The 25,888-nt window shown below is 47.5% G+C and overlaps 1 protein-coding gene across 10 annotated transcripts in view; it reads right to left on the minus strand.

The window, feature by feature from the left end:
* Nucleotides 1–5,438: 5,438 nt before the first annotated feature.
* The window catches only part of Zfp536 (zinc finger protein 536), a 463,247-nt gene continuing 442,797 nt past the window's right edge, over nucleotides 5,439–25,888 (minus strand). For all 10 annotated transcript variants that reach the window (XM_063283757.1, XM_008759270.4, XM_063283740.1 and 7 more), the window contains one exon: nucleotides 5,439–8,445. In XM_063283757.1, coding sequence (XP_063139827.1) covers nucleotides 8,201–8,445 — 245 coding nt within the window. In that variant the 3' untranslated portion in view covers nucleotides 5,439–8,200. The remainder of the gene's footprint in view (nucleotides 8,446–25,888) is intronic.

Raw genomic sequence — 25,888 nt, forward strand, 5'->3', positions numbered from 1 at the left:
ACTGTAGTTAGCAAATTGATAAGCTTCCGTGGGCAAGCTTTATTCGTTCTGACACGAGCCTATGACACTTTATAAAAAGAAGTAATCCAGAACAATCTCTAGGTAATTAACACCTAGATAAACAAACATAAATTTCTATATTGCGTTTATTTGGACTACCACTCAAATATGCGTGAACCATGCTTTTTTAATTAAAAGATAAATCCATGTGACACTTAGCCTCAAACTTAATTATTCAGCATAGTATAATAAAAAATAGAGCCCATTAAATGTGTCTTACACTGTATTTCTGTATTAACAGCAAAAACAGTTCGGTCTGGGATCATTTAAATTTTCCCCCTCCCCTTTGCTCGTGAGTCCCCCCCCCTTCACATAAGCTTCCCTCTCCCTCCTGCCTTCGACCCCTCCCACCCCCCAACATCTCCCTTTTCTCTCAACACCAACAGGTGAAGAGATTAAAACCCTACCCAAACCCCTACATGGAATGCTCAGCTGGGTGACATTTTTAATATCGAATTACAAGAGGCATATTTTTTTTTCTTCCCTGTGGAAGCTCTCATCTGGTGGAATGGGCCCCAGCCCATCTTGAAATGAAGATCACAATATTTAATAGTCATTTCCTTGCGCTTGTGCTTACAACCCACCAGGTGAGGTTTGTGTAATATACTGTTGCCATGCAGATGTTAAACGGAGGAGGGAAGGGTACGGATCCCAGGCTGCCGGAGACAGGGGGATGATCATCTTTTCGGAAAAGTTTCCTGATGCAAAATAGCCTCGTGAGGTTGATCTGCGCCTCAGCCACGTCTGCCTGCAAGGAAGGGGAATTTTCCCTGGAGACACTGCCCACCGCCTCACGATGGATCAACCTGTCAAGGAAATACCCAAGCACCGTGTCTAGGGGCCACGTCCACTGTCTGCTTTTAAGTCTGAAGCAGAGGAGCCGTGCAGGGAACGACCCATCCAGTGACCCTTTGCCAAAGCCTGTATTTAGAGTCCCATGGCTTTCACGACACAGGAGACGTCACATTGTATTCTTGGTCATTGATAGCAGTGTGTTTGGCTTAGCCCAGGCATGCCTTTAGAAGCAGAGGGATTAGACTCTGGACGAACAACCATTTGGGTTTTCCTGGGACTGACACATTGAAAGCCTTATATTGGGTTTAGGGGACACTGCCTTTCAGAACAGTTCACACCTCCATAATCTCCCTCAGCACAATGCTGCTGTCACCTCTGGCATGCCTGACCACAGGAGGGGTTGACGACTCTCACTAGGAGCCTAGAGAAATAGATCAGCAGCTACGAGTACTGGCTGCGCTTCCAGAGGACCGGGTTTTGACTCCCAGCACCCATGCAACAGCTCACAGCTGTCCGTAACTCTATTTCCAGGGGATCTGACGCCTTCTGCTGGCCTTGGTGGATACCAGGCCTGCAAATGGTGCCAGCAAAACACATCAAGTTAAAATTCCTAATCTTTGGAAGAGACTCCTCCCTCATTCTCAGGAGCCAGAGGAGCCAGCATAGATGGTGACTGATGTTCTCTCCGATCAGGCAGACTGTCTCACACCGACTCTTAACCGAACTGGGCTCTACCTGTAAGCAGGCCATCTGCAGAATGAACCACCCTAGGGTTCCTGGCCATGAGTCCCTTTGGAGGGACCTTAAGGCTCCTCTCTGGTTCTTCCATGGGAATTGGTGTACCAGGTCCCGTTTGCACCTGGAGATAGACTTGTGTGCATTTGTGTTTTCCGATTTGCAAATGGTAAGGCGGAGTCCTGGAAAAGGAGGTCGAAGCCGGACTCAAAAGCCCTTCCCACAGCGTGCTTTGTGCCCAGGCCTTGTGTGCACAGTCCCCTCTGCACCATCTTAACTTCTCCGGAGCCATCCACCCCACAGGACAGCTCCTTTCTACCCAGAACCTCACCTTCCAGGAAGTTTGCATGTATTCCTGTAATTATTTGTTTATAAATCTCGTTTCTTCCTAGAGAGCGATCTATACAACGGTTTACAGCTATATTTCTAAGTCCCGTCCATGGGAAGAAATGTTGGTCAGACAACTGGGTGAAGGCCTATCTGACCTCAGTACCAGACTTTCGCCACTGTATCCTCTTCCCCAACCACGGGCCAGGTTCTTCTGGGAGCACTGTACAGGGACAGAGACATCGGCAAATCCAAGCTGCAGCGCACGTTGCCTGAAGAGTATGGATGTGGAGGACACGTAGCCAACTGACTCACGGGAAGCCTTTCCACAGCCCTGGGACGGGGCTGATGCTCGGCTTTGCTCTGGCGAGATGTTCACCCCCAAGCCTCTCCAACAGCCCTCCGCCCTCAGAGTGCTTGGTGAGCTGTGCATGTGATCCCCCTACACCTGAGTGTGTCCCTTTTCACCTCTTCACAGATACAGCCAGGGAACCCAGAACAGGTCAATCACTCAGCGTCAGACTGGGGAGATGACTCTGTGGCTAAAGGGCAAACTGTTCTTCCAGAAGACCAATGTTCAACTGCGAGCAGCCGCATCAAGCCGTTCATAACCACCTGTAATTCCAGCTCCCAGGGGATCCAGTGCCCCCTTCTGGCCTGTGAGGTCATTGCAGGCACACATGCACAGACCCACATATATACATATAATTATAAAAAAATTTTTTTAAATCTTTTTTTAAGTTACTCAGACTCAAGTAGTGAGTGTGGTAATACGGTTGGGTTTGTCTTCAAGTCATTACCTACCCACCCCCTCTTTCCACTTCACTGACTCTGCCTGAGGTCTATAACTATGTCAGAGATCAAGAGCAGCTGGATGGAAAACTATGTCAAGGCTTCTCAAAAAAATGTTTTATTTGTACTTTTTATAACAGCTTTAGTGAGGCCTAACTCATATACCATATAATTTGCTCGTTGGAACTGTATAGTCTGGTGGCTTAAGAACAGTCACTAAGCGGGATACTGTCATTGCTAACTTTTAGAACACTATTATCACCTCAAATAGAAACCTGGTCATTAGCGATCACTGTCTGTTCTTCCCTTCTCCAAGCTCCTGGCAACTTCCCGCCACCTTTGGATATTGCACGTAAAGGGCACCCAACATGTACTTTAGGAGCTGGGTTCTGACAAGCCTTCAAGGCTCACCTGTGCTGTCATGACGCTAGGGGTTTTATTCACTGTTAAAGTGTAGCAATATTCCTTTCCATGCATGGTTACTTTCTGTTCACTCATTACATAGATTTTTATTTATGTTTTGTCGGAAGTGCATCTGTCTGCACCTTCAGAAGCCAGAAAATGGCAACAGATGAATCAAAACTGGAGTTATAGACAGTTGTGAGCCACCGTGTGTAAGCTAAGAATTCAACCCAAGATCCTCCAGTAGAGTAGCCATTGCCCTAACTATCGGGCTATTTCTCTAGCCCCATTGTTACATGGAATTTCTTTTCAATAAATTTTGTACCAATGTGGGAAAGACAGAAGATCCTGGTGTCTAGCCCCTCTCAGGAACTCAGAAGACCTGGTGCTATATTCCTCATTGTGAATGATAAGGGTCTCCACAGGTTCATATATTTTAATACTTAGATCCCAGTTGGTGGGGTTGTTTGGGAAGGACTTGGGGTATGGACTTATTGAAGGAGGTGTGTCACTGGGAGCTACTTTGAGGTTTCAAGCCCATACGATTTCGAGTTAGCTCCGTCTCTCTGCCTCGTGCTCATTGATCCAATGGTGAACCCTTCGCTAGCGCTCCAGCATCAGGACTGCCTGCTTGTTACCATGCTCCTTGCCACAATAGGCGTGAACTCTAACCCTCTAAAACTGTAAGCTCCAATAAAAATCTTTCTCGCCATGGTCATGGTTTCTCCTCGCAGCAACAGAAAAGCAATTCATGGAGGGCGTGTATAAGTGGCTGGGGGTAATGGCCCCATTAGAGGGATGGAGACTCTCATTTCTGCTTGCGTTCCCTAACCACAGCAATGCCTTGCCTGTGGATTTCAGGCCGGCCATGCACGTGGTTGGAGCAAAAGTTACAACCCTCACCCAACCGTCCACAGCTCCTTCCCCCTAATGGGTTCACCTACACTGTACACTCCTAACTCACTCACAATGTCTGTAGTGACACATCATCAGGGCTGAGGATAGACAGTTCCACCCAAGAACCTCACATCCCATAGGGACTTCCAATGGGCAGATGAGTTTGCTGGTAGTGATTCAGAGCGCCCTCCTGTGGACAGAGTTGCAGCGTGCACTGGATAAGGCTTGCATCTGAGACCAAGGGCAACACAAATCAAAATGAAGCTCCACCCCTCATGTGGTGGGCACACACCAGAGTCTTCTGGAGACCCCGGTACAGCAGTTATCCCTCGGTGATTCTGCTCTGGTGCCTCAAGGGGAAGACTTCAGAGTCTCCTCTGACAGTTTGGGGATAAGATTCTTTTTTACATATGATGATTATTTTCCAAGATTTGTTTAGTTTTATCCTATCATTTTATGTGTTTGAGTCTTTGCCTGCATGTATGTATGAGTGGGTACAACATGTATGCAGTTCCTGTGGAAGCCAGAAGAGGGCGTCAGATTCCCTGGAACTGGAGTTACAGATGGTTGTGAATCATCATGTGGATGCTGGGAATTGAACCCTGGTCCCCTGAAAGAGCAGCAAGTGCTCTTAATGGCTGGGCCATCTCTCTAGCTTCCTGTTTGTTTGTTTGTTTGTTTGTTTTTGTTTTGTTTTGTTTTACTAAACACACACTCATAGACACACACACACACACACACACACTCATTGTATGTGCACTATCAAAAATTGGATGCCAGAGACCCTGCCTCAAACAAATAAACCAAACAAACCCATAAATAATGGACAGAGAACTGGCTGCTTTTCCAAAGGACTTGGGGTTCAATTCCCAGCATCCACATGGCAGCTCATGACCATTTATAACTTCAGTTCCTGGGATCTGACAACCTCTTCTCCCCTCTGTGCGTACTGCATGCACATGGTGAACAGACATGTATTCAGGGTGAATGCCTCCTCCTCCCGTGTGTGTGTGTGTGTGTGTGTGTGCATGTGTGTGTGTGTGCCTGTGTGTGTGTGTGTGTCTGTGTGTCTGTGTGTGTGTCTCTGTGTGTGTATGTGTGGACAGACATGATTCCAGGGTGAATGCCTCCTCCTCCCGTGTGTGTGTGTGTCTGTGTGTCTGTGCCTGTGTGTGTGTGTGTGCAGATATCCTCCAAAGCCATGAGGAATGAGGATATCTGCTATATAGAATATGACAGACCGTTTCTGTAAGTGGAGTCTGGTCAAGTTTTGCCAAAGACTTTACAAGCACAGAGATGTAGGTTTTATTCTTTGTAGGACTCGGCAAAGTCAGACTTTTTTTTTTTTTTTTTTTTTTTTTTTGGTGTTGGATTTTTGTTTTGCAAAGGTAGGGGGTTTTACTGCATAAAACACCGGATAAAAACTGGACTGCTTCAAAGACATTTTATTCCTAACAGCAGAAAGGAAAACAGTCATCGCTGGAAAAAAAAACAACTTTTAATACTTTCTATACCAGAATAAAGTTCTGTCAACTGATGTATTATAATAATAAATAATGACCAAGAATAAACTTTAAATACAAAGTGTTCTACTTGTTACAAGCATAGCGACAAACTCCTCTACTCTATGATCTCAGAGTTCCTCCAAGATAGAATGTAGACGGGGCTGGGGACAGCGTCACAGACTACAGAAGTCACGGGGTGGGGGGAGTGAGGGCTGAGATGTGCGGATAGGAGAGCCTGGTGACACGCGACGCTGACGCTGCATCACAGAGGCTGCCACGGGCTTGTGTTACAAGTCACAAATGTTCCGGAAAGAAAGCCTGTGTCAGAGGGAAAGGGGGTGGGGGGCAGCTAGTAGGACAGGACAAAATGGGATCAACACGCACGCCACAAAGAAGGGGAGGGTGCTCCCAGTGTCACAAACAGAATTATTGCCTGTAGCATCGGAGGATGCTTGGAGGGCACAAAAGATGCTGCACCAGCGCCAAAGTGCTAGACACGGAATGTGGATCTCTCTCCTGCTCTCTCTTTTTTTTTTCCCACTTTTTTTCCTTTTTATTATTTTTTTCTTTTCTTTTATTTTTTTTTAAGTTTTCTTTGCTAAGATACCACAGGTGGGGCAAACACACAGAAAGCAAGCCACTGGCACAATCACCAAACACAGCAGTGCAGTTAAAACCCTAAATGCTCACTACGGTCAGACGGTTTTTCCACCAGCGTCTCCAGGCCTCCTGTGGACCACAGAGAGACAGCCACAGTCCATCAACTCGGGTTAAGTAAGGCAGTGAGAACTATTCTAGAGAAGGGGCAGAGAAAGAAAAAAAAGAGAAAGAAAGAAAAGAAAAAGAAAAGAAAAGGAAAAACAAACACCAGCAAGAAAGCAGCTTGCTCTATGCCAGATGGGTCCACGCTGCCCAGCGGCTGCATTCCCAGTGAAACCCAGGTCGGATGACACCCTTTCGACAGCATATGCAAACCGGATTCCTTATTAGCCTGAAATTCAGTCTCAGGATAGTGCTAAGAATTTTATTTACATTGATTGCAGCTTAGTACTTTTGTAAACTGCTATAGGCAGAGTTGAAGTTTTTAAGGCCCTGGGGTTTTATAGTGTGCTCCCAGACTAAAAGGAATTATTGACATTTTTTTCTCTCTCTCTCTCTCCAAGTCTAAATGATTTCGTTTTCGAAGTTAATACCTCACTACGTCTCCACCGTCACAAGCAACAGTACCAATTCCATGTCACTCAAAGGAAGTGTGTTAGAAGGCAGGCGGGGACTTTGACAGCATTCTACCGGATTCCAGAAGAATCCTTCTGAGACTTTTCTTATACCTTTTGTTTTTTTTATTTTTTGTTTGTTTGTTTTGTTTTGTGAACTGAGTGTTTTCTTGTCAACCCTCAAAATCTCCATCAGTGTGGTGCAGAGCTTGGTAAAATTTGAGTGTTCAAATCACTACAATCTACAGAAATACAGAACACATTTGTTTCAAAGAAATGAACATTCTAACTCAAACTGTTTTCTTCATTAGTGACAGACCTCTGGGCGTTTGGTTCGTGTTTTAATACAAGTTACGTTCGAAGAGCTCACTGGAGGGGAAAAAAATCTTGATTCATGCCCACAACACTTAAAAAATAACACATGAAAGAAGAAATCTAGTAACAAGGGCCAGGGTAGACTTCATTTTAGTAAAATAAAAAAAAATGTTTTTAAACACAATCTAAGGCAGCCTTCCCATTAGCAAACAAATTGCTGTCAGTCACCAGAACTTTCTACAGAGAGTAGAGTTGTTCTGGCTTCCTAGTAACAGTTTCTAGAATGTTTCCTACAATTTGTTTTTGATATCAAAACTTCTCCAGGACAGAAAATAATAAAATGAAATGCATTTCTTTCTGTACTGCAACTCGATATTTAAAAAAAAAAAAAGAAAAAGAAAAGAAAAAAAGAAAAAAAAAGGAATGATTCATCAAAGTGTCTGCAGACACTTCCTGACCACTGATTCATCCGGCTGTGTAGTTTTTTTTTTTTTTAAGCACACTTTAGATTACCAGCCTCTGCAGCGCTGGTCAGGCCTGGCGCTCCCTGACTGCATGCGGGGCCGGCTAGGATTTCTCCCAGAGTGCAGAGTGACACCATGTGAATTGATTTCCCTGCAGTGACCGCCCCAGTCTGACTGGCACCTCAGCTACCTCCCAGCTCCTCTCATTAGGACGGTGGGTGAATGACGGCAGCCGGTGTCAGGTTATAGAGGTGTTTTTAAGAAGGAGAACACAGAACCTTCGAGGAGACGATAAATCACTCGAATGGTATAGCTGTTGGTTTGTTGTTTGTTTTGTTTTGTTTGTTTGTTTGTTTGTTTGGGGTTATTTGGACAAAGATGACTCTTGGGTTAGAAGGACCTCCAGCTATCAGAGCTTGAAGGACACAGGGGCCATTTCTAAAATCTCTTTCTCCCACCTGCATTTCTTGGAAGTTCTTGTTACTGGGTAACAGTGTAGCAGCCATGTTCAAGGGCTGGGGGATTTTTTTTAATATATATATAGATAGATATCTTTTAAAATTCTTTTAAACGTTCTATACACTAGTGAGGGGTTGTACATGATTTTTCCCCCTTGGAATGCAGTTAGCAAACTGGTGAGCCCAGATGCGTGATTTAAAACTGTAGAGAGGAGTGTCGTGGTGGACGGCTCTGCTCAGTTGCCTTCCTCCTGGCCTTTGCCTCTCTCATCTGTGAGCTCGGCAAAGCTCCCGGCCTTCACAGCCGCAGCCTCCTCGAAATTCCCAGAAGCCTCCGAGTCAACCCTGGAACGTTTGAACCTGCGGTCAGGATACTGGCTGTTGTCAAAAGGCATACGATGGACGCAGAGGACATGGGTCTTGAGGTTCCCCTTCTGCGAGGCACTGTAGGGACAGTAGTGACACTGGAAAGGCCTGTGACCTGTAGGGAAAGAAAGTGTCCTGTCAGCAGTGTGTCACACCTCAGTCATCACCCTGCCCTGAGCCTTAAGACCAACATATCATCACCCCCATCAGTGACATCCTAGGCACCTCGAAAAACTGAAGGAGACAGGGAAAGGATTCCCTGCGAAAGGATTCCCATTCTGACCAGAATTTCCGGTCTTGACTTTCCAGAAGAGAGAACCAAAACCGTTCAATACCTAGAACCATCTCAATAAAAACTAAGTGCTAACAGAAGAAAAAGCGAAGCAAGCTATCCCACTTTTCACATTCGTTTGTTGCGTGTGTATGTACACAGACGCACACGTGTGCCCTTAGACATGAGCACACATGCCACAGAGCATGTGTAGATATCAGAAGATCCCTGCGGGAGTGCCTGTCTCCTTTCGCCCGCCACGTAGGTTTTGGGAATTGACTCAGACTCTCTGACTTGGCCACAAGCACGATTACCTGCTGAGCCATGGCCAGCTCATGTCCCAGGTTTGTTGCTTCTTTTGTTTTTGTTTTTGTTTGTTTGTTTTGACAGAATTCAAAACTTTACTCTTATGAATACTGAATTCTGAAGTCAGGTGGCATGAAGCAATCTCTTGGAAGGTTCCCACCCAAACAACCATTTTGTTTGTTTGTTTAAGTAAAACCATTCTTAATTTACCAGTGTGTATAAAAAAGAGAGCACAGGCAGATTCGACCAGTTAACTGCACATCGGTGATTTTAGGTACAACCAAACCCATTACGTTTCTGTGGAGAGGATCCGTACTGCCGTCTGAGGGCAAAGCCACTCGTGTTACGCATCAGGAACTCTTCACTAATGTTAGACCAAGCCTGAGAAGTCAATGTTTGGAGGGTAAGGGAGACAGGAGCTGAGTAACCCGCTCTAATCAAAGATGTAAGGAATGACTGGGCTGCACAGCTTCAGGAGTTGGGAGGGTCAGGGTGGACAGCAGGGACCACATGGATCAGGTAAAGGTCAGCCTGAGCATCAGAGAAGTAATTTTTGGGGGGTCGGGGTAGGGGGTGGCTGAGAGATGGCTCGAGGGTTAAGAGAACTGAGTGCTAGCACTTCCAGAGGACCCTAGCTCTGTTTCCAGCATCCCAGCTGGACAGTTCATAACCCCCTGTGACTCTATCTCCAGAGAATGCAATGCCCTCTGCTGGCCTCTTAGGGCACTGCACTCGCATGGCTCAGAGACACAGACACACACAGCAACACACGCACGCGCGCGCACACACACACACACACACACACAATAATAATAATAATAATAATAATAATAATAATAATAATAATAATAATAACAGAAACTTGAAGAGTGACTCCTGAATATGATAGTTTTCTGGAAGATCTCACATGTAGAACTGCAGACAGGTTCTAGAATTCCTAAGGAAGCTTTTCTGATCCTGCAAGTTTGATCTCTCTGCTCTGTGACTAACAGCTAGCACCTTCTGCCATCTTGAAAACTGAGTGCCTGCTTTGGAAAGTGACAGTGGATCTAGTGTTGTCTCTCTCGTGCCAGGAAGGTGCGGGTGTTTGCTCCCCAAAGCTCAGAAGCTGCATCACCACACTTCAGAGCAGAGCCCAGGGCTCAGGGCCCAGACTCATTTGCTTAAAAAAGTGAACCAGCAAGTAAGGGACCAACCATCTAATCCCCCAAATACATAAACAGCAGAAATGGTCTCATTTACTTGTTCTCTCTCTCTCTCTCTCTCTCTCTCTTTCTCTCTCTCTCTCTCTCTCTCTCTCTGTCTCTCTGTGTCTGTCTCTGTCTCTCTCTGTGTCTCTCTCTGCCTGTCTCCGTCTGTCTCTCTGCGCCCCTCCCTCCCTCTCTGTCTTTTTCTCTGTCTCTCTGTCTCTCTGTCTCTCTGTCTCTTTCTCTCTCTCTCTCTCTCTCTCTCTCTCTCTCTCTCTCTCTCTCTCTCTCTCCTTCCTTTCACTTTCTTTTTCACACTGGGATTCTCTGTGTAACATCTCCTGCTTCAGGCTCCCAGTGCTAGGCCTACACTAGGACCTCTGCCCAGTGATCCAATCTTCATTCTTTTGCCTGTTTGGATGGTTTTTGAATCCGGCTTTCCCTTTATAGCTCAGGCTAACATTGGACTATACCCCTGCCTCTGTCTCCGGAGTGCCCTCTCTTCCTGTTAGAGACCGTGTCATCTTGTCTAGCTCTTTTGTTTCTTTCTCAGTGTGCTTTGGCAGTTTGCTCTCCCCTTCCCTCATGGCCAGGGGTCCCCAGGGTTAACCCCCCCTGCCTGAGGGGTCTCTCCCTTTATCATGCAGAACCAGTTGTGGTATGTAACAGCCCTTGTGTGTACTGTGAACCTGGGAGTCTCAGAGGCATCCATAACTACCACCTTCCAGCCTGCGCCACCACAATGCACACCTTGTGGGCCAGATCAATCTGGTATTTCTTTGTCCCAGATCCTTGCTGGCTACAAATACCAAAAGACTAGTCAGCACCCTCATGGCTCTGCCTGAGGGTGTCTGGTTACACCAGACAGCTCAGATTTCCAGGATATGTTCCTGTACCCTATCTAAAGTCTCCTCTCCTTCAAGGATAAGATCCATTTCACTATGAAGCAGATCCCCTGGGAAGGGTCCCAGGTTCCCAGACTAGAGCCATAGACTCTCAACATCCCCAGTGCCCCCAAAGTACTCATAGCTTCCCGTTTGATCTGGCTCAGGTTTGGTGATGGCTATAAATCCTGGATAGGGTTTTTGTTGCTTTTCTTTCTATGGCTGTAGCAACACAAGGCTTCAGGTGGCCAACTTTCCACCTGCGAAACCTATTCTGCAAACTCTTAATTGTTGGGAGGAAATGCAGGAAAAACAAAACAAAACAATGTGTTTGCCTTCTGCCCTTCTGCAGAGCAAGAGAACGAGAATGGAGAAACCCAGCGGCAGAGCTGGCCCACCAGCGTGATGATTCCTGCCTGTGTTTCTGCCGCCTGGTTCTACCCTCAGGGCTTGGCCATCTTCCCATAGAAACAGAGAAGGCCCTGAGTGGGAGCTGTGAGACTAGCATTGCTTCTTATTTATTAGGATATATTAATTGCATAAGCCAATTGATCTCACAATGAGATTTTCATAGATGCATGTCTTATACTTTGAACATACCCTCTGACTATTAACCTCTCCTGTTCCCAACACCTCCTGCTGGCCACTGGTTCCCTCCCCATCCTCAAGTACAGCCCTTCTACGTTCACATGAGATGGATACTTTGGTAGTTTCCATCTGTACATGCCCTTGTTCTTCGGCATGCACAAGGTGAGGTCTAGACTGAGGGCTAACTCATGATCTTACTGTGGTTTACTTGAGTGTGTTCCCCAGTAGCTCATACATTGTGAGCCCAGCACCCGATGTGTCAGTGCTAAGAGGTGATGGAGTCTTTGGAGCCAAAGTCGCATGGACTTTCGTCTGGTCACTGGAGATGCTTTCCTTGGAAGGGATTATGGGGTCAGCTTCTGGGCGAGTGAATTATAACCCCTGAGTCTGAGCTCTTCTCATCAGCCTTGAGTTCACTCCTTCATAGGTATGTTCCTGCCAAATGCTGTCCACCATGCTGTGGTACAACTAGTGGCCTTTACAGGAGCTGAAGAGAAGGCAGCCCTGCTCTCTTAGATCTCCAGAATGGTTAGGTAAGTAGACCTCTCTTCTTTATATAGTACTCAACCTTGGGAAGTTTGTCTTAGCAAAGGAAATCAAACTAAGGTAGACATCAGTCCTTGGGAAACAACTGGAGAAGCCACATTTTGTCTACTTTTCCTCCCTTGTTGGGACTCTAAATAGGGCCAAGCTGAGAATCAGAAGGGTTCAGCAGATTTTAGGCAAGCAATCAGAATAACACTGAGTGCCTAAAACTCAATGATCCAATTCATAAAGCCACCCTCCCTGAATACCCTAGAGGTATGCCCAGCTCTCACTGAAAAGTGACACATTTTATAAGTGGAAAACTACGGAGCAAGAGAAAAATCAGCTTAGCATGAGTGCCTGTTGGTGCTGGAGCAGTTGAAGATCCCACCAAAGGGTTCAGAGGTTGGGGCTGGAGGCTGGGGTGGTGGCGGCTGAACAGTTAAGAGTGAGCACTGCATCTGCAGAGGACCTGAGTTCAATTCCCAGTTCCCATGTCCAGCAACTCACGATCACCTGTAGTTCTAGCTCCAAGGGATCTTCTGGCCTTCAAGAGCACTACACTTCACAATGCCCAAACCCACATGCGTTTAACTAAAAATAATTTTTTAATTAAAAAAATAAAAACAGAATTCAGGGGAAAGGGAGACACCATGAAACTGCAGAAACACTTTAAAGTACCGTCCAAAGTTTCTCAGACTCTGGGTGACTCATACAGATCTGGAATCGAGTCACTGATGTGTTTATCATAATTAATGGTTATTACCGCGATGTGAAAAGTTTTGGGAGAGAAGAAATTCAAATAATACGTCAGTCATGTTTTCAAAATGAAATGTTGGGTAACCCCGAGGCCCGCAGACTCATGGACACACTGAGAAACAATGACTCTGTTTATGAATCATCCTCAGTCAGCAGGACCTTATGGAGCCTTCCACACACGGAGTATTTTGTTGAACAGCCAACACCTTTCACTGCATCCTCCGTCATGCTGCTAAGAATCACTCTGTTTGGGGATCCCCATCTCCAACCTTTGAATGCTACCCTTCCTGCAGACCCTGTCCCCTCAGAGGCCACGCCTCTTGAGCCTCAGCACGGTGCACAGAGAGCCTTCGGTATCACCTCAGCTTGCAGGGAGTGGCTTCTCGCATTGGCCAACTTGACACAAAAGCACTTAGTTCACTTTCCCCACCAATCAATTTTTTAAATATTCATCATGATTTGATCCTACGGTTACATTCTGAATCTTGATTTCTTGGTAGAGACAAAGATGATGGACGATTATTCTGGCAGATTCGGATACTTTCGTGGTCCAGCCATTATTGGATTGGTTTGCTTTTTTAACTTCGGTGAAATGGAAGCCGCCTGCAAATGCATCTGGAGCTCTGAATGCATTCGTTGGAGGGGGTGAGCTGAGCAGTCCTAGAATTTCAAGAAGTCTAGGTCGTCCTACAGACTTGTAAGTAGAAATTTATACATGATAATGATAGGATCTTAAGACCCCAAAGGCCTCATTTCATGGTTCTTTTATACTGATTCCTGCACGTTTATCCTCAGAGTTGAACTCCATGGAAGTTTTGCCAAAAAGTGATATTGCCTCCACTGTGCAGATGGGGAAGTTAAGACCCAGCCAATCTGAATGATTTGCATTCAGACCAGGTTTCCAACGGATACAATGTACTCTGAATCTTCAACTCCCCAAATAGGTACAGCGACTTCCCTGGTTAGTTTCAGCTGTTGACTTCGTGCAAACTAGATTCACTCAAGAAGGAGCAACCACAACGGAGAAATTGCTTTCATCAGACTACCTTGTGGTCTTGTCTATAGGGCTTAATTGCGAATTGATGTAGTAGGGTATGACCTGCCGTGGGTGCTACCATTGCCTAGGCAGGCAGGTAGGTCTGAGCTACCTAAGGAAGCTAGCTGAGCCAGCCAAAAGAGGGAGTAAGACAGATAGCAGGTACCTGAAGAAGCCATGCAATGCCAAAACCATGTGCTGGCCAAGAATCAAAGTTAAGTGTAAAGTTTAGCCTGCAGTGGTCAGATGCTTGATTCTCAAATGAAAGGTGTCATTGCTCAAGACCTCTTTTGGACACTCCACCAATTCCTGACTCAAGCCAGACCCTAGTTTCTGTCTCCCATTGGCCCATTCGAAGCCCCGCATATGGAAGCCTCATGTACGTTGATGTCTGCTGCCTTTTGGTGAGAGAATGCCAGGAAAGGGTCCCAAATAAGTCACAGTAGAGAACGCCACAGAATACATCACTGTGTGCATCCAGGTCTGATGGACATGGACAACAGAAGGGGCTCAGAGGCACCAATCTGCCTAGGAGCCTTCCAATCTGTCGCTGAGGTAGATAGAGAACAAAAACTTCACATAGAAATGGGGCATTTTGCTGGCAAAGGTGAAGTTGGTTTGGGCATCAGGGGGACAGAGCTTTCCACCAGTTGCCTAGGAACTCCCATCTACCCATAGTGAGATGAAAGATTGGCCAAGGTACCCACCCCATTGTAGGAGCCCACAAATGAGCAGGGGATTCTGGGGTCCACAGGTGTTCATGAATTGCAGACAATGACTGCCATCAATGTCGTTAAAGTAGAGTTGGGTCCAATGATTCTAGACCTGAGAAGGGTCTGATCCAGCAGTTCCCACTAGACAGGCCGATCAAGGTGGTGGCAGTGAAAATAGCATCCCAAGTTGGGGATGGCCGATGGTCAGGCATGGAAGCCTGGGGCCCTGGTATGTATGACCTTCTCTTTCTTTCTGATGTCTTCCTCCTCCACATGAGTGGTCAGGTTTAGGTTTGTCAATGAGTTTGGATTCAGACTACCACCGTGGTTGCTGCTGAACAGTGGAAGGAAGTGCCTTTCCTGTCTGATCTGGACCCAACGGCTGGATCCCCCAGTTCCCCATCCCACAACCTTGAAAGTGAGATGTTCCACATCCAGAAGAACCAGTGTCGATGTATTTCATTGAAATGAAGTACGGCAAACACGGGTTGAGGCTTTGCTGAGCACATGACCCCTTGCTAGAAGAAGCTCCTGAAGATGGCAGGACTGGAGAGGGTCTGGGTCTGAATAGCCTTGTAAGATGGTGCAGTTTGTTGTAGGATCAGTTGGGATTCCAATAAGTTACCCAAGAGGCCATCTCTCCATCCCTCTCTCCCTTACCTCCAAGACTGCCATCCCCTGGCCACATAGGATGTTCCTTTAGTCTCCAACTGTTCTCCACTCCTCCTTCCCTTGGGGACTTTGCACAGCCCTTCCAGTGTGGATTCCTTCCTTTTCTGCCTTCACTTTACTCTTCAGTATAGGCTACCTCTGCTTCCGGAATGACTTCTTGATTATTCCAAACCCACTGTGATGGCTTCAGTCCTACTCCTAACATCGGTAACTGAACAAGTAAAATGACCATGCTTGCTCCTCTCCGAAAAGACTAGCAATGCCATGAGGACAGGGACCCTGGGGTTTCATTGGAGGAGGGGTGGTTTGTTTGCTTGCTTGCTTGTTCTGATACTGCTGTTAGCCACTACAGCATGACGCAGGCTCTTCACAGACATCAGTATTTTCTAGCAGAAGAAGATGTGAATGAAACACACAAGAGAAGAGACAGAGAGGAAGAGAAGGGAAACACAGGACCAAGGGAAGGCAGTGGATCAGTGGAGGATCCTAGAACAAGAAGGGGGTAGCTCAAGATGGGAGATGAGACAGTAGGATGCTCACAGGCCACTGGGACATCGCCTCATGGGAGAAAAGAGGTGACCAGCCCTTCCTAGTGCTTCAGCATTGCTGAAACCTAAGCCACCCCAGCCCTCATCAGCCAGAGTCGGAGGCCCACACTGGAATAGTTCCAGATGGCCCCCCCGTCAACCCCCACCCTCCTCTCTGCACCTCTTGCTTTGAGGCCATCAACATTTCCCATCACTGCCATGCAAAAAGTAAGTACATCGTACGTTAATTTGTATTGTCACTGCACTGTAGAGCCGTGGTAAAGAACACATTCATTTTTAATCCACTATGAATAATATATAAATATGTATACAGTGTGGAGGGTCAAGAGGGGTGAGGAGAAAGCAAGCAGTACATTGTTTATAGTGAAAGTTGGGGAATGAGATATTTTTCTTACTTGCTACGATGGAAATAGCTATTCTTCCCCTACACCTAAGGGGGAGAGGAAAATGCCTGCCCTTGAGGGGCCATCCATTAGTTACAGTTCAGCAATGGGCAGCAGCTTCAGAGAGCCGCAGCTTGGTGCGTCCACACCTTCTGAGTTGATGGCTTCTCTTGGATGTAGGGCAGAGGATGAGGGTGGGTGGATGGGTGAATGGGTGATCAGCCCCTGGCATTCAGTAATGACACTCTTCAGAGCATGCTCAAAGTAGTCACCTTCATTGATTGATTCTCCAAAAGACAGCAAGGGGGCAGCAGGGGTAGCAGGAAGGTGGCTTCCTCTTTAACAGGTATTAAAGCCTGACCCAAGGAGAGTTTTGGTCAAGCTGATGCTAGGCACATGCTCATCTCTCTACCACTCTGGATGCTGCCTGCAAACCCTTTTTTTGCCAGAGGATTCTCAACAAATATATTCCAGGAGGTGTTCCATAGACACAGTGAAAGTATATATATATATATATATATATATATATATATATATATATATATATATATAGTGTGTGTGTGAGAGAGAGAGAGAGAGAGAGGAGAGAGAGAGAGAGAGAGAGAGAGAGAGAGAGAGAGAGAGAGAGAGAGAGAGAGAGATGCATGGACACAGATCCCATAGAGTTCTCCAGAAGACCATCAGATCCTTGTACTGAGCACATGGGACACCGCTGGAATATTGGCTCCAGAGAGACATTCATTCTTCAATGTGACAGTTGGTCTTGAGTGTCAACTTGACGGACTGAGAGACAGGAAGATTAGCAAGCATGCCGCTGGGCATGTCTTTGAAGAGATTTCCAGATCCAATTAGACAGTGAGTAGTCTGACTTAATCGGTGGTTGAAATCGCTGATGGATTCATAATTTAAGTAGATAGGTGATGGAGCTGAGGCAACTAGGGCTTCCAAGGGGAAAGTGATCATGCGGAAGTATCCTCAGGGACTTGTCTGGCCCCTTCTGTGACTGCCCTACCCTGTTCCCCGTTCACTGTGAGGGAACACCTGGACTCTGCAACGGCAGCCCTGTGTGATGGGTTCGAACTGTGAGCCAAAATAAGTCACTCTTCTATTAGGCTCTCTCAGGTACTGTGGTCACAGCTGCAGCTGTGTGCGAGCATCCAAGACAGCCTCCCACTATGGACACTAAAATCTGCGGATGTACAATCTCTGCGTGTAAAGCAGCAGCATACACTTCACGCCTTCTCACACCCTTCCTCTTGTCTCCTTCCTTCTTTCTCTCTCTTTTGGCTGCTGCTGCTGCTGCTGCTGCTGCTGCTGCTGCTGCTGCTGCTGCTGCTGCTATTGAGACACTCGCAGTTCCCATTCACAGCACCCATAAGGAGTGGCCCACAACCGCCTAGGACTCCAAGTTCAGAGGTTCTGACGCCTTCTTCTGGCCTCCACGAGCACTGTGCTCACACGTACACACCCCACATGCACACATAATTAAAGGTAAGACAAGTCTTTGAGAAATAACGGACTTAATGAAACTGGTATGTGATCAGCTGTTTCACTCTACTGTTTGGTGCATGGAAGGAGGGAGAGACCTGTACTGCGTGTTCCGTAGAGACATCATCACCAATGGTCCAACTACACAATAATAAATGAGACGCCAGGTTAACAGCGGTATTCAAGAGAGGCTGGAAGACGAGAAGTGTCAGGAGGGTGTGTCCGCATATCACTTGTTTTACATGGATCCTTCATGGTGCTCAGTATTTACTTAAAAACACATCTTGAGTTGTGAAACTTTGCAGAATTTCCCCCCATATGTTCAGTCCACCTGCAGATGTGTGGCTAGCTGACCTGAACATCCAAGTAACGATATTTCCATCCTTGTACCCACATCAGGGTGCTGTTTTCTAGAGGGAGCAAAGATGGGGTGGGGAAAAGCAGCAGCTTTCACAGCTGCCTCACACAGGGTGGAAGGCTTCGGAAGAGCTGCCTCCCGTGTGCTCTAATGAGGCTGATGATAATACAAGGATATCTAAGCCACTGGACTCACCCCCCCAAAAAAAATACATTAAGCACAACACATGCTAATGAAGTGGGAGGATGGCTTTACCTGCAGAGCCAACTAGGATATGTTAGACAATCAGCCCCTGGAAGCCCAAGTGTCTGTGCTTGGGGGAAAGTCACAGGACAGGGCAGGGACTGCAGGTTCGAAGACAGGTCAGCACTTTGAGGTGGTGGTCTGGTTTTCCCTAGGTGCCCTGGAGTCTGGGATTCCCAGTCTTCCTATTCTGCTCTCTCTATAAGCTAAGAGCTTTGACCCTGATCTTGTGGAGTGTGAGGCCCCCTAGTCTAGAATCCCTAGAAGATTCTTGTTCCAGCTTCAGGGCCAGCAGGGCAATGAGGCTGCTCAACTTACACAGACAGGGACCTCCAAGAAGAGCTGCTTCCTTGGGTGCATATATTACACTTCCTAAATTTTCGCCCTAATTCTGAGTAGATGAGAATGTTCCAATCAGGTATGTAATTCATGTTTTCCATTTTCAAAAAAAAATGCATTCTTTCATCTAATCAAAGACGCTAAAACACTTTGGAATAGTACAAATAATTTCAGGTTTTAAATTCCAAGTGATTTGGGTTTTAATTTAAAAGGCTACTCAAAAGCACATTCATTTTAAGCGAAGTCTTATCCAGGTGGTAACTCGTTGGCAGCATCACCGAGAAATCATGTTTAGCTTAATATACAGACAGATTACGGGTGTGTTACATAAAGTTTCCCTGCACACACTTTGTTACCATGTTCCTACACATCTTTTATGGTGTTCCTCAACCAAGAGGGTCTAGGAAGGTTGAAGTTGATTTCGAATGCCATTCTCAACAAAATGTTCAAGGAGGGGGAAGAGGTGGGGGCGAGGAGCGGGGAACCTCACTCTCTCAGTGAGGTTGCAGTTCCAAAGATTCCCCGGTTTCCCACATCCCAGCAGCTGTGGGCCAGGCGTTCAAAGGCAGGCCTGTGGTGGAACATTTCAGAGACGCACCGTCACAAGCCCTTCGGGAAAGTGGCTGATACTTCAAGGGCTGGAGAATGTAGGAGACTGATCCCAGAACATTTTGCGCTGTGAGATAAATTGTTGCTTTTTAAAGCCTCCATTAAAAGGTTCACGAGGGCATCTCAAAAACAGCGTGGAACCAGGAAGGAGCCCCGAAGGCTCGGACGCAGACCACTTTCAACAACAAAGTAAATAATATCGCCCCAAATCACAGCCTAATGTATAAAATAAATATCCGCAATCACACTGACATAAATGATTGAATCAGTAAATATGTATGGAAGGATCTGCAAGTGCGTATGACAAATAATTCATGTGGACGTTGACGACTGAGGGAGCCAGAGACGGGGTGCCATCCCGAGGTGCGGGTTGTCTGGCCCACAGAGGGGGAGCAGTGTTGCCTGGCAGTGAAGAGCTCTAAATGAACCCGACCTTAGACAGGTGCTCAAGGTCACATTGGCAGGCGTTCTTGATTTGGTACGAGAAGGGCACTCCGGGTTTGTCATCTTTCTTCCCCAAACCCAGAGCTCTAGTCTAAACATGAGAAATTGCAGCCGAGGGACGTCCTACAAGGCACAGCCTCAGGACAGCCAAGGTGATCACAAATGGAACCTGAGGCCTCATGGCTAGGAAGACTGGAGGGCACATGACAGCCCGTGCAACGGGGCCTCCAGAATGAGGGCTCAGAACAGAACGTGGCCGTTAAGTAAAAACCAAGGCAGTCTGAGGGAAACATCGGGTGACTTAACAGCAGTGTGTCGATACTGGTTCATCGCTTGTGATGACTGTAATCCAGTAATGTACAAGACGCCCAGGATGGGAGGAACTGGCCGAGAGACCCGTGTGTCTCCTCCTCACTACCTGTGCAAAGGTTTTGGTGACCTAAATCTGTACTGGAATAAAAGACTCACTTTTCAAAGTTCTCTTACACACCATCTGTCATGAGCTGATGATGAAAAAAGCCTAGAGCTGATGTAATATGGCAGAAAAATCCCAACACCTAACGTCAGGCAAAGACCACAGCTAAAAGTCTGGTCCTGGTTTAGCAGGTAGGGCTGGTAGAGATGGCTCGGTGTTGAAGAACACTCACTGCTCTTGCAGAGAGATCAGGTTGGGTTTTCGGGATATCTCGTGTCTCCTGACCACCAGCCCCAGGCGATCTGATACGCTCTGGTCTCCAGGGACACCGGCCCATACATATATTCTCAGGCACAGGCACATACAAACGACAGAACCAAGGATAAGCTAATACGCCTGGCAGGCAGCTTACAAACTTTCCTGAGGAGACAAACTTGGTGGGGGCAGCGTCACATCACCCCTATCCCAGACCCGGCTACCAAGGGCCAGAGGAGGTATGAGCCTTGAGCCCTGGTAGTTTCGATTTTACTGAATCAAAGTGGTGAAAAGTGGATGCTCTCAAGTCCCAACCAGACCTTGTCTGACTGGGGCTGTGTGCACCTTTGGGAAGCTTCTTCCCCCCCCAACCCCCACCCCGAATCTCAGGGATGTGAAATGGGCGTTGTAATACTGACAAAAGATAGAACGTGGGTTGGTTTGTAATTTGGGTGGACTGAGAGACAGGCAGTAAAGTATTTAGCGTGTGGCTGGTAAGAAGAGTCAACTAAATCTTTCCTGGGTATGGTTAGGATATCGAGACGCTTCCTTTCTGGAGTTCGCACGGAGGACAGGGTCTTTGAGACTCTGAGAGGATGCATGCCTGGCTAAGGATACCAAGCCCGAGACAGAGCCCAGCTTTGGCTGTGTAGTCTGAGCTGAACCGACCACGGCCATCTCTCTGTAGCTTTGGGTTCAGGCTGGGAAGAACTCCAACGGGAGAAGCAGCAGAAAGGGGTCTTTGGCTAGCGTGAGCTTTGCCAGGCACGGTCTACAAGAGTCCAGACCACCCTGTCCACATTGAGAGCAACCCTGGGCATTGTAAGGGCTCAATGTCATGCTCCCTTCTCCTCCCCCCACCCCACCCCCTGTTCTTTGCTCTCTTCCCAGGCACTCCCATGCCCAGACCACTCCCTGTGGTTCCAAGTCACACCACATTTATTTGTTTGCCTCAGGCGGCCATGGTCTGTGGAGCCACCAGCCTGCCTGGGTGGTCAGCCGGCCGGCGGCATGCTCTCCACTGCCACTATTGATCCGGGAGCTTAAATCAGCACCGGATTTTATGAAAACATTTACGTTTATCATTAAATAACCTTCAAAGGGTCGATGAACTTACTTTCATTTTTTTTTTTGGAGATTTTCAGATGCGTAATATAATAATACTCTAACGAGACTCTGGGTTTGTCTCTGGGCGAGTGCATTTAATATTGAAAGAATTGCCAAGAGAGGCCACACGAAGGAGACATCAGCCTTGTGGGGAAGTGCACCCCAGGAGCAGGGGCAGCCGGTGGCTTCCACACCTGGCAGGACACTTTGCTGCAGCATGTGGGGGTGTGGACACTGTGCTAAGCATTTTTGAGGTTTACAACCTTAGGAGAAAAGGAGAAGTGCTTCAGAGCCATATGCGACGACTCAAACGCAGATATCCTAGTTGTTTTTATAGTTTGCAATTTATCAATTTCAAGATATTAAACAAAATAAAGACCCTATTCAGAAGGAAAAAAAAAAAAAAAAAAAAAGAGAGCGATTCTAACATCAGCAGCTCTAACACCTGCTAGTCATACCAGAGTCTCTCAGCCTTCTGGGTGCTGAGCTGACATGGATAAGCCCCTAGGCAAACAAGGAATTCCTGAGAGGTGCTAACCAGCCCTGTCCTGGCTAAATCTTGCTAAAAAACCACCAAGACCACAGGGCCAACTGGCTCCTTCAGAGTAACAGGGAGACCTATCAGCCATACCCACTTGCCAGCATCGAGTCCCTCTGTATTTGTGTGCACCCCCTCCACCCTGACCATTCATAGGTCCCTGTTTTCTGCTGCGGCATCTTGCCTCCTTTGCCTGTGATGTATACTGCTGCCATTGGCTTTAGAAATGTGTCCCCTCTTGTCCCCAGAGTACACAGTGAAACTATCACAACACTCTCTCCCCTTTAGAACCCACGAGCACCTCTTTCTCGTTGAAAGCATGAAGTGGGCACCTGAGTACGTCCAACCTGGCAGTTTCCAGAATTACAGGTCCCTCCCTCCCCTGAGGAGGATGGAAACCTTAGCAGTTTTGCTCACAGGAGTGGCTGCGTAAAGAAGGAGAGTGGAAGCTTCCCTGGGGTGAACAGTCCCCTCTGCCTAATGCTTCACTTTATGGAGCTGGGGACAGTCTGGAGGGGGTGAGAAAGGGGCCCTGACAGGCAGACCTTGGACAGGTTCTTCTCTGCTTCTGGTCTCAGGGAGCTCACAATCTCCACCTTGTCCTCCTCTACTCTCTGCTCCTCCCCATGATCCTGGCCAACTTCCTTCTTCTCCCAGGCCAAGGTTGCCTCCCTTAATGGGTGGCCCCACTCCTCCCTCCCTGCAGCCTTCCCTGCAGGCTGTCCCTGTAGTCTGTGTTACATCCCAGGGATTACTCAGCCTGCTTTGTTAGTTTCCTCTCAGGGAAAGCCCCACTGCACCGTGGCTGGGTCACTTCTGTTCCCATGGTCTCTAATCTCATGGACAGTACTCCTGGTCTTGGTCAAGTTCAAGTGTACCATGCTCCATAGGTGGTGCTGGGAAGTGTGTGGGGAGACCATTTTGAGGGAAGCTGTGATAGCATCACCTTTCCTGACCTGTACCTCACAGCCCCAAACTCTGGAGCCCACCCTATCCCCATCCCACCTCATGCACCCCAGGCACATTTTTTAAATGTTTTGATACTATTTTTGAAAAGTTCTAGTATGCTATCTATGTATTAAACACACACGCCACACCACACACACACACACACACACACACACACACAAAGCCAAACAAACAAACAAAAGATTTCACGCAAAAATATGGTTTTCCAGTTTCCCTGGAGAAGTCAGAAGGTCTAGCAAGCTCTTCCAGGAGGCAGCGGATAGAGCCTGCCCCTGCCACCCACTTCTGGAATGCCCTGTCTGGCACTCTCTCACCCTGTGTGTGCCCATCCAGGCTGTGCCAGTATGGAGGTTTTAGCCTCAGCTTTACAAAGTCCTGTGTGGAAGTTCAATCTTACCTTGCAGTGAGTAGGTGTGTATGTGTGTGTGTGTGTGTGTGTGTGTGTGCATGAGTGTGTGTGTGGGGGGGTTGTACGTCCTTTTCTGCACCAGACGGGCCTCATTCCTGTACACACCCAGTGAAATAAGCAAGTGGGTGGTCGTGGCCTGTTCTCTGGCTTCCCGTTTCCCATTGTGTCTCTGAAAATGAAGAACACATCGGTTTTTCCTACTAATTTCTGTTTTGTGGTAGAGTTTAGGTATGGGAGGGGGACACCGATATGGTAACACGGCTTATGCCAAGGGCGTGCTGTGTATTGCTTCCCTGTCGAAAGACACAGTGGTCAGAGGGAGGGGACAGATCTAAAACAGTCACTGAAACGGCAGTCTACCAGAAGTTGTTCTCCAAGGTTATCTGTGAGAACCCACGACTTACGCACGCACATCGCTCATCAAAACTAGCACGTTTCCTGTGGGGTGGGGTTCCTGTGGATGGCACCTCTCTAAAAACTGTGGCAAAAGCAGCCACATCCTGCCAGATGCGGTGCCAGTCTAGGTACGGAGGCCAGAGAATGTGTGAGGGGGGATCACGGACACCCCTGTCCATAAAGGAATTGGTGTCTGCTAGTCATCCACACCCAGGGCCTTCGTCCACGGAGATGTGTGGACAGGATATTTTGAAGGCAGCGTCTACTCAGCATGCTCCATCCCCTGCAGCTAGTTCTGGAACAATAGGAAATGATGAAGAAAAAAGGACAGAAACATAAACTTTCAACCGGCTCGTGGATGGCTGCTACTGTGGTGGCATGCCCGTCAGTGAACAAATGAATGGATGGATGGATGGATGAATGAATGAATGAATGAATAGTGCCCACAGGAGAGGTAGCTAGCCCCCCCACCTCCCTTTCATGGAGTCACAAAAGAAATGCTATTCCTTTCTTCTCTTTTCTTCCCCTTAATAAAAGGCTCTCTCTGGAAATCAAACGTGTCAGACTTTGCTCTCTCTTGCTGGCATGATCCAGAAGATGGCTGAGGAATGACAGATGTCAGCGTGCAGCTGCAACGAAGCATGCAAAAGTTTCTCTCTAATCCACTTATTTCTCTGTAGTCACGTAAACCAAAACAAATGGGCAGGGCTTTACATTAGGGCCGGCAGGGTGGGGGTGGGAGGGACCCAAAGCCACAGCTGTAGGACTTCCATTGCATAACGAAGCCTCCTCCACGCCATCTTGCTATGATTTCCCTCTGCAGAGGGGAGAAAAAATCGCCAGGTAGTGTGAAAGGGCCCCTTAACACAGGGGGTCCAGAAGGTCAGCTCCTGTGTCCTTTTGTCCCATACAAACCGTCCCATAGGGGGCGGTTGTAAAGGCAGGATAGGGGTGTCATTAGCACAGGGAGGCCTCAGAACGAGCACCCACAGGCAGGTACGCACAAGCACCCTGTGACACACACATCACACACCAACACCCTGCTAAACTAACAGGATCGGTTTAATCACCAGCACCGTCGTTTTCAACTACTTGAATAAATCCAGGGGAATTATAAACGAAGCTCGTGTGTAATTAAAGTGAGGGTTGTTAGACTCTTCATTTAATAAAACACTTGAAAAGAAAAGCCCTGGTAGGTCTCCGCAATGCCAGGGGAAGCAGAAGGGGAGGGGTGCGCGCGTAGGTGAGAGAGGCCGGCCTCTTAGCGAGTGGCTGCGCCCACCTTGTGAACCCATTCCCCTTTCAATCTTGTAAGGAGCCGGGAGGGCGGGGATCGGGTCTGGGGCTCTGTCACCGCCAGCAGTTGCAACAGCTGCGAAGCGCTCGCTCGTTTCAGTGCAGTCGGCAAGGAGAGATGTGACGGATTTCGCCCATGGCAGAATGGCGTTCCGTTTCTGGCCCTTCAGGCAAAAACAGTAAAAGAAAATTCGAGATTTCCCCCCTTAAACTTCCCACAACAACCTCAGCAGAACCACATGACTCGCCTTCTACAATCTTCCCTGGTGTGCTCACTGCTACTTTGGCAGGGACTCAGAATTACTGTTACATAAATTCCATCTGATGCCAGAGCGACCATCTGTGAGTGGAGCTGGCTTCACCTACGTCTGCCTGCAAAGCCACTCTCCCTGAGACAAGGGAGAAGGGGGGAAAGAATTTGATTAATTTGCAGAATGCTTGTGATTTGCTCATATATTATTATAACTCCTCATCAGCACATGACAAATCCCCAGCCCTGGGTGCAGGCACCCGTTTGATTCCAGCAGTTTCTTGCGTCGACACCTGACAGACTGCAGAGCTTCTAATGACTTTCAGATGCTTACAAACAGTAATTCTATCTTCAGAATAAAAAGGAGGAGAAAAATCCATAGGAAGAAAAGAGGAGTGAACTTCTTCCTCTGCCGCACTTCCTTCCTGGGTAGCAACGTGATTTAACCGCGAGGGCGGCCGAAGCTTCTCCAAGGGGTCTCCCCCAGGCCCCGCCACGGCCACGGCCACGCTGCACGTAGAAACAAAGACCCCCGGATTCTGGATGGCGAGTCAGCCGAGGCCACACTCG

This window comes from Rattus norvegicus, chromosome 1 (assembly GCF_036323735.1).
Source record: "Rattus norvegicus strain BN/NHsdMcwi chromosome 1, GRCr8, whole genome shotgun sequence".
Lineage (NCBI taxonomy): Eukaryota > Metazoa > Chordata > Mammalia > Rodentia > Muridae > Rattus > Rattus norvegicus.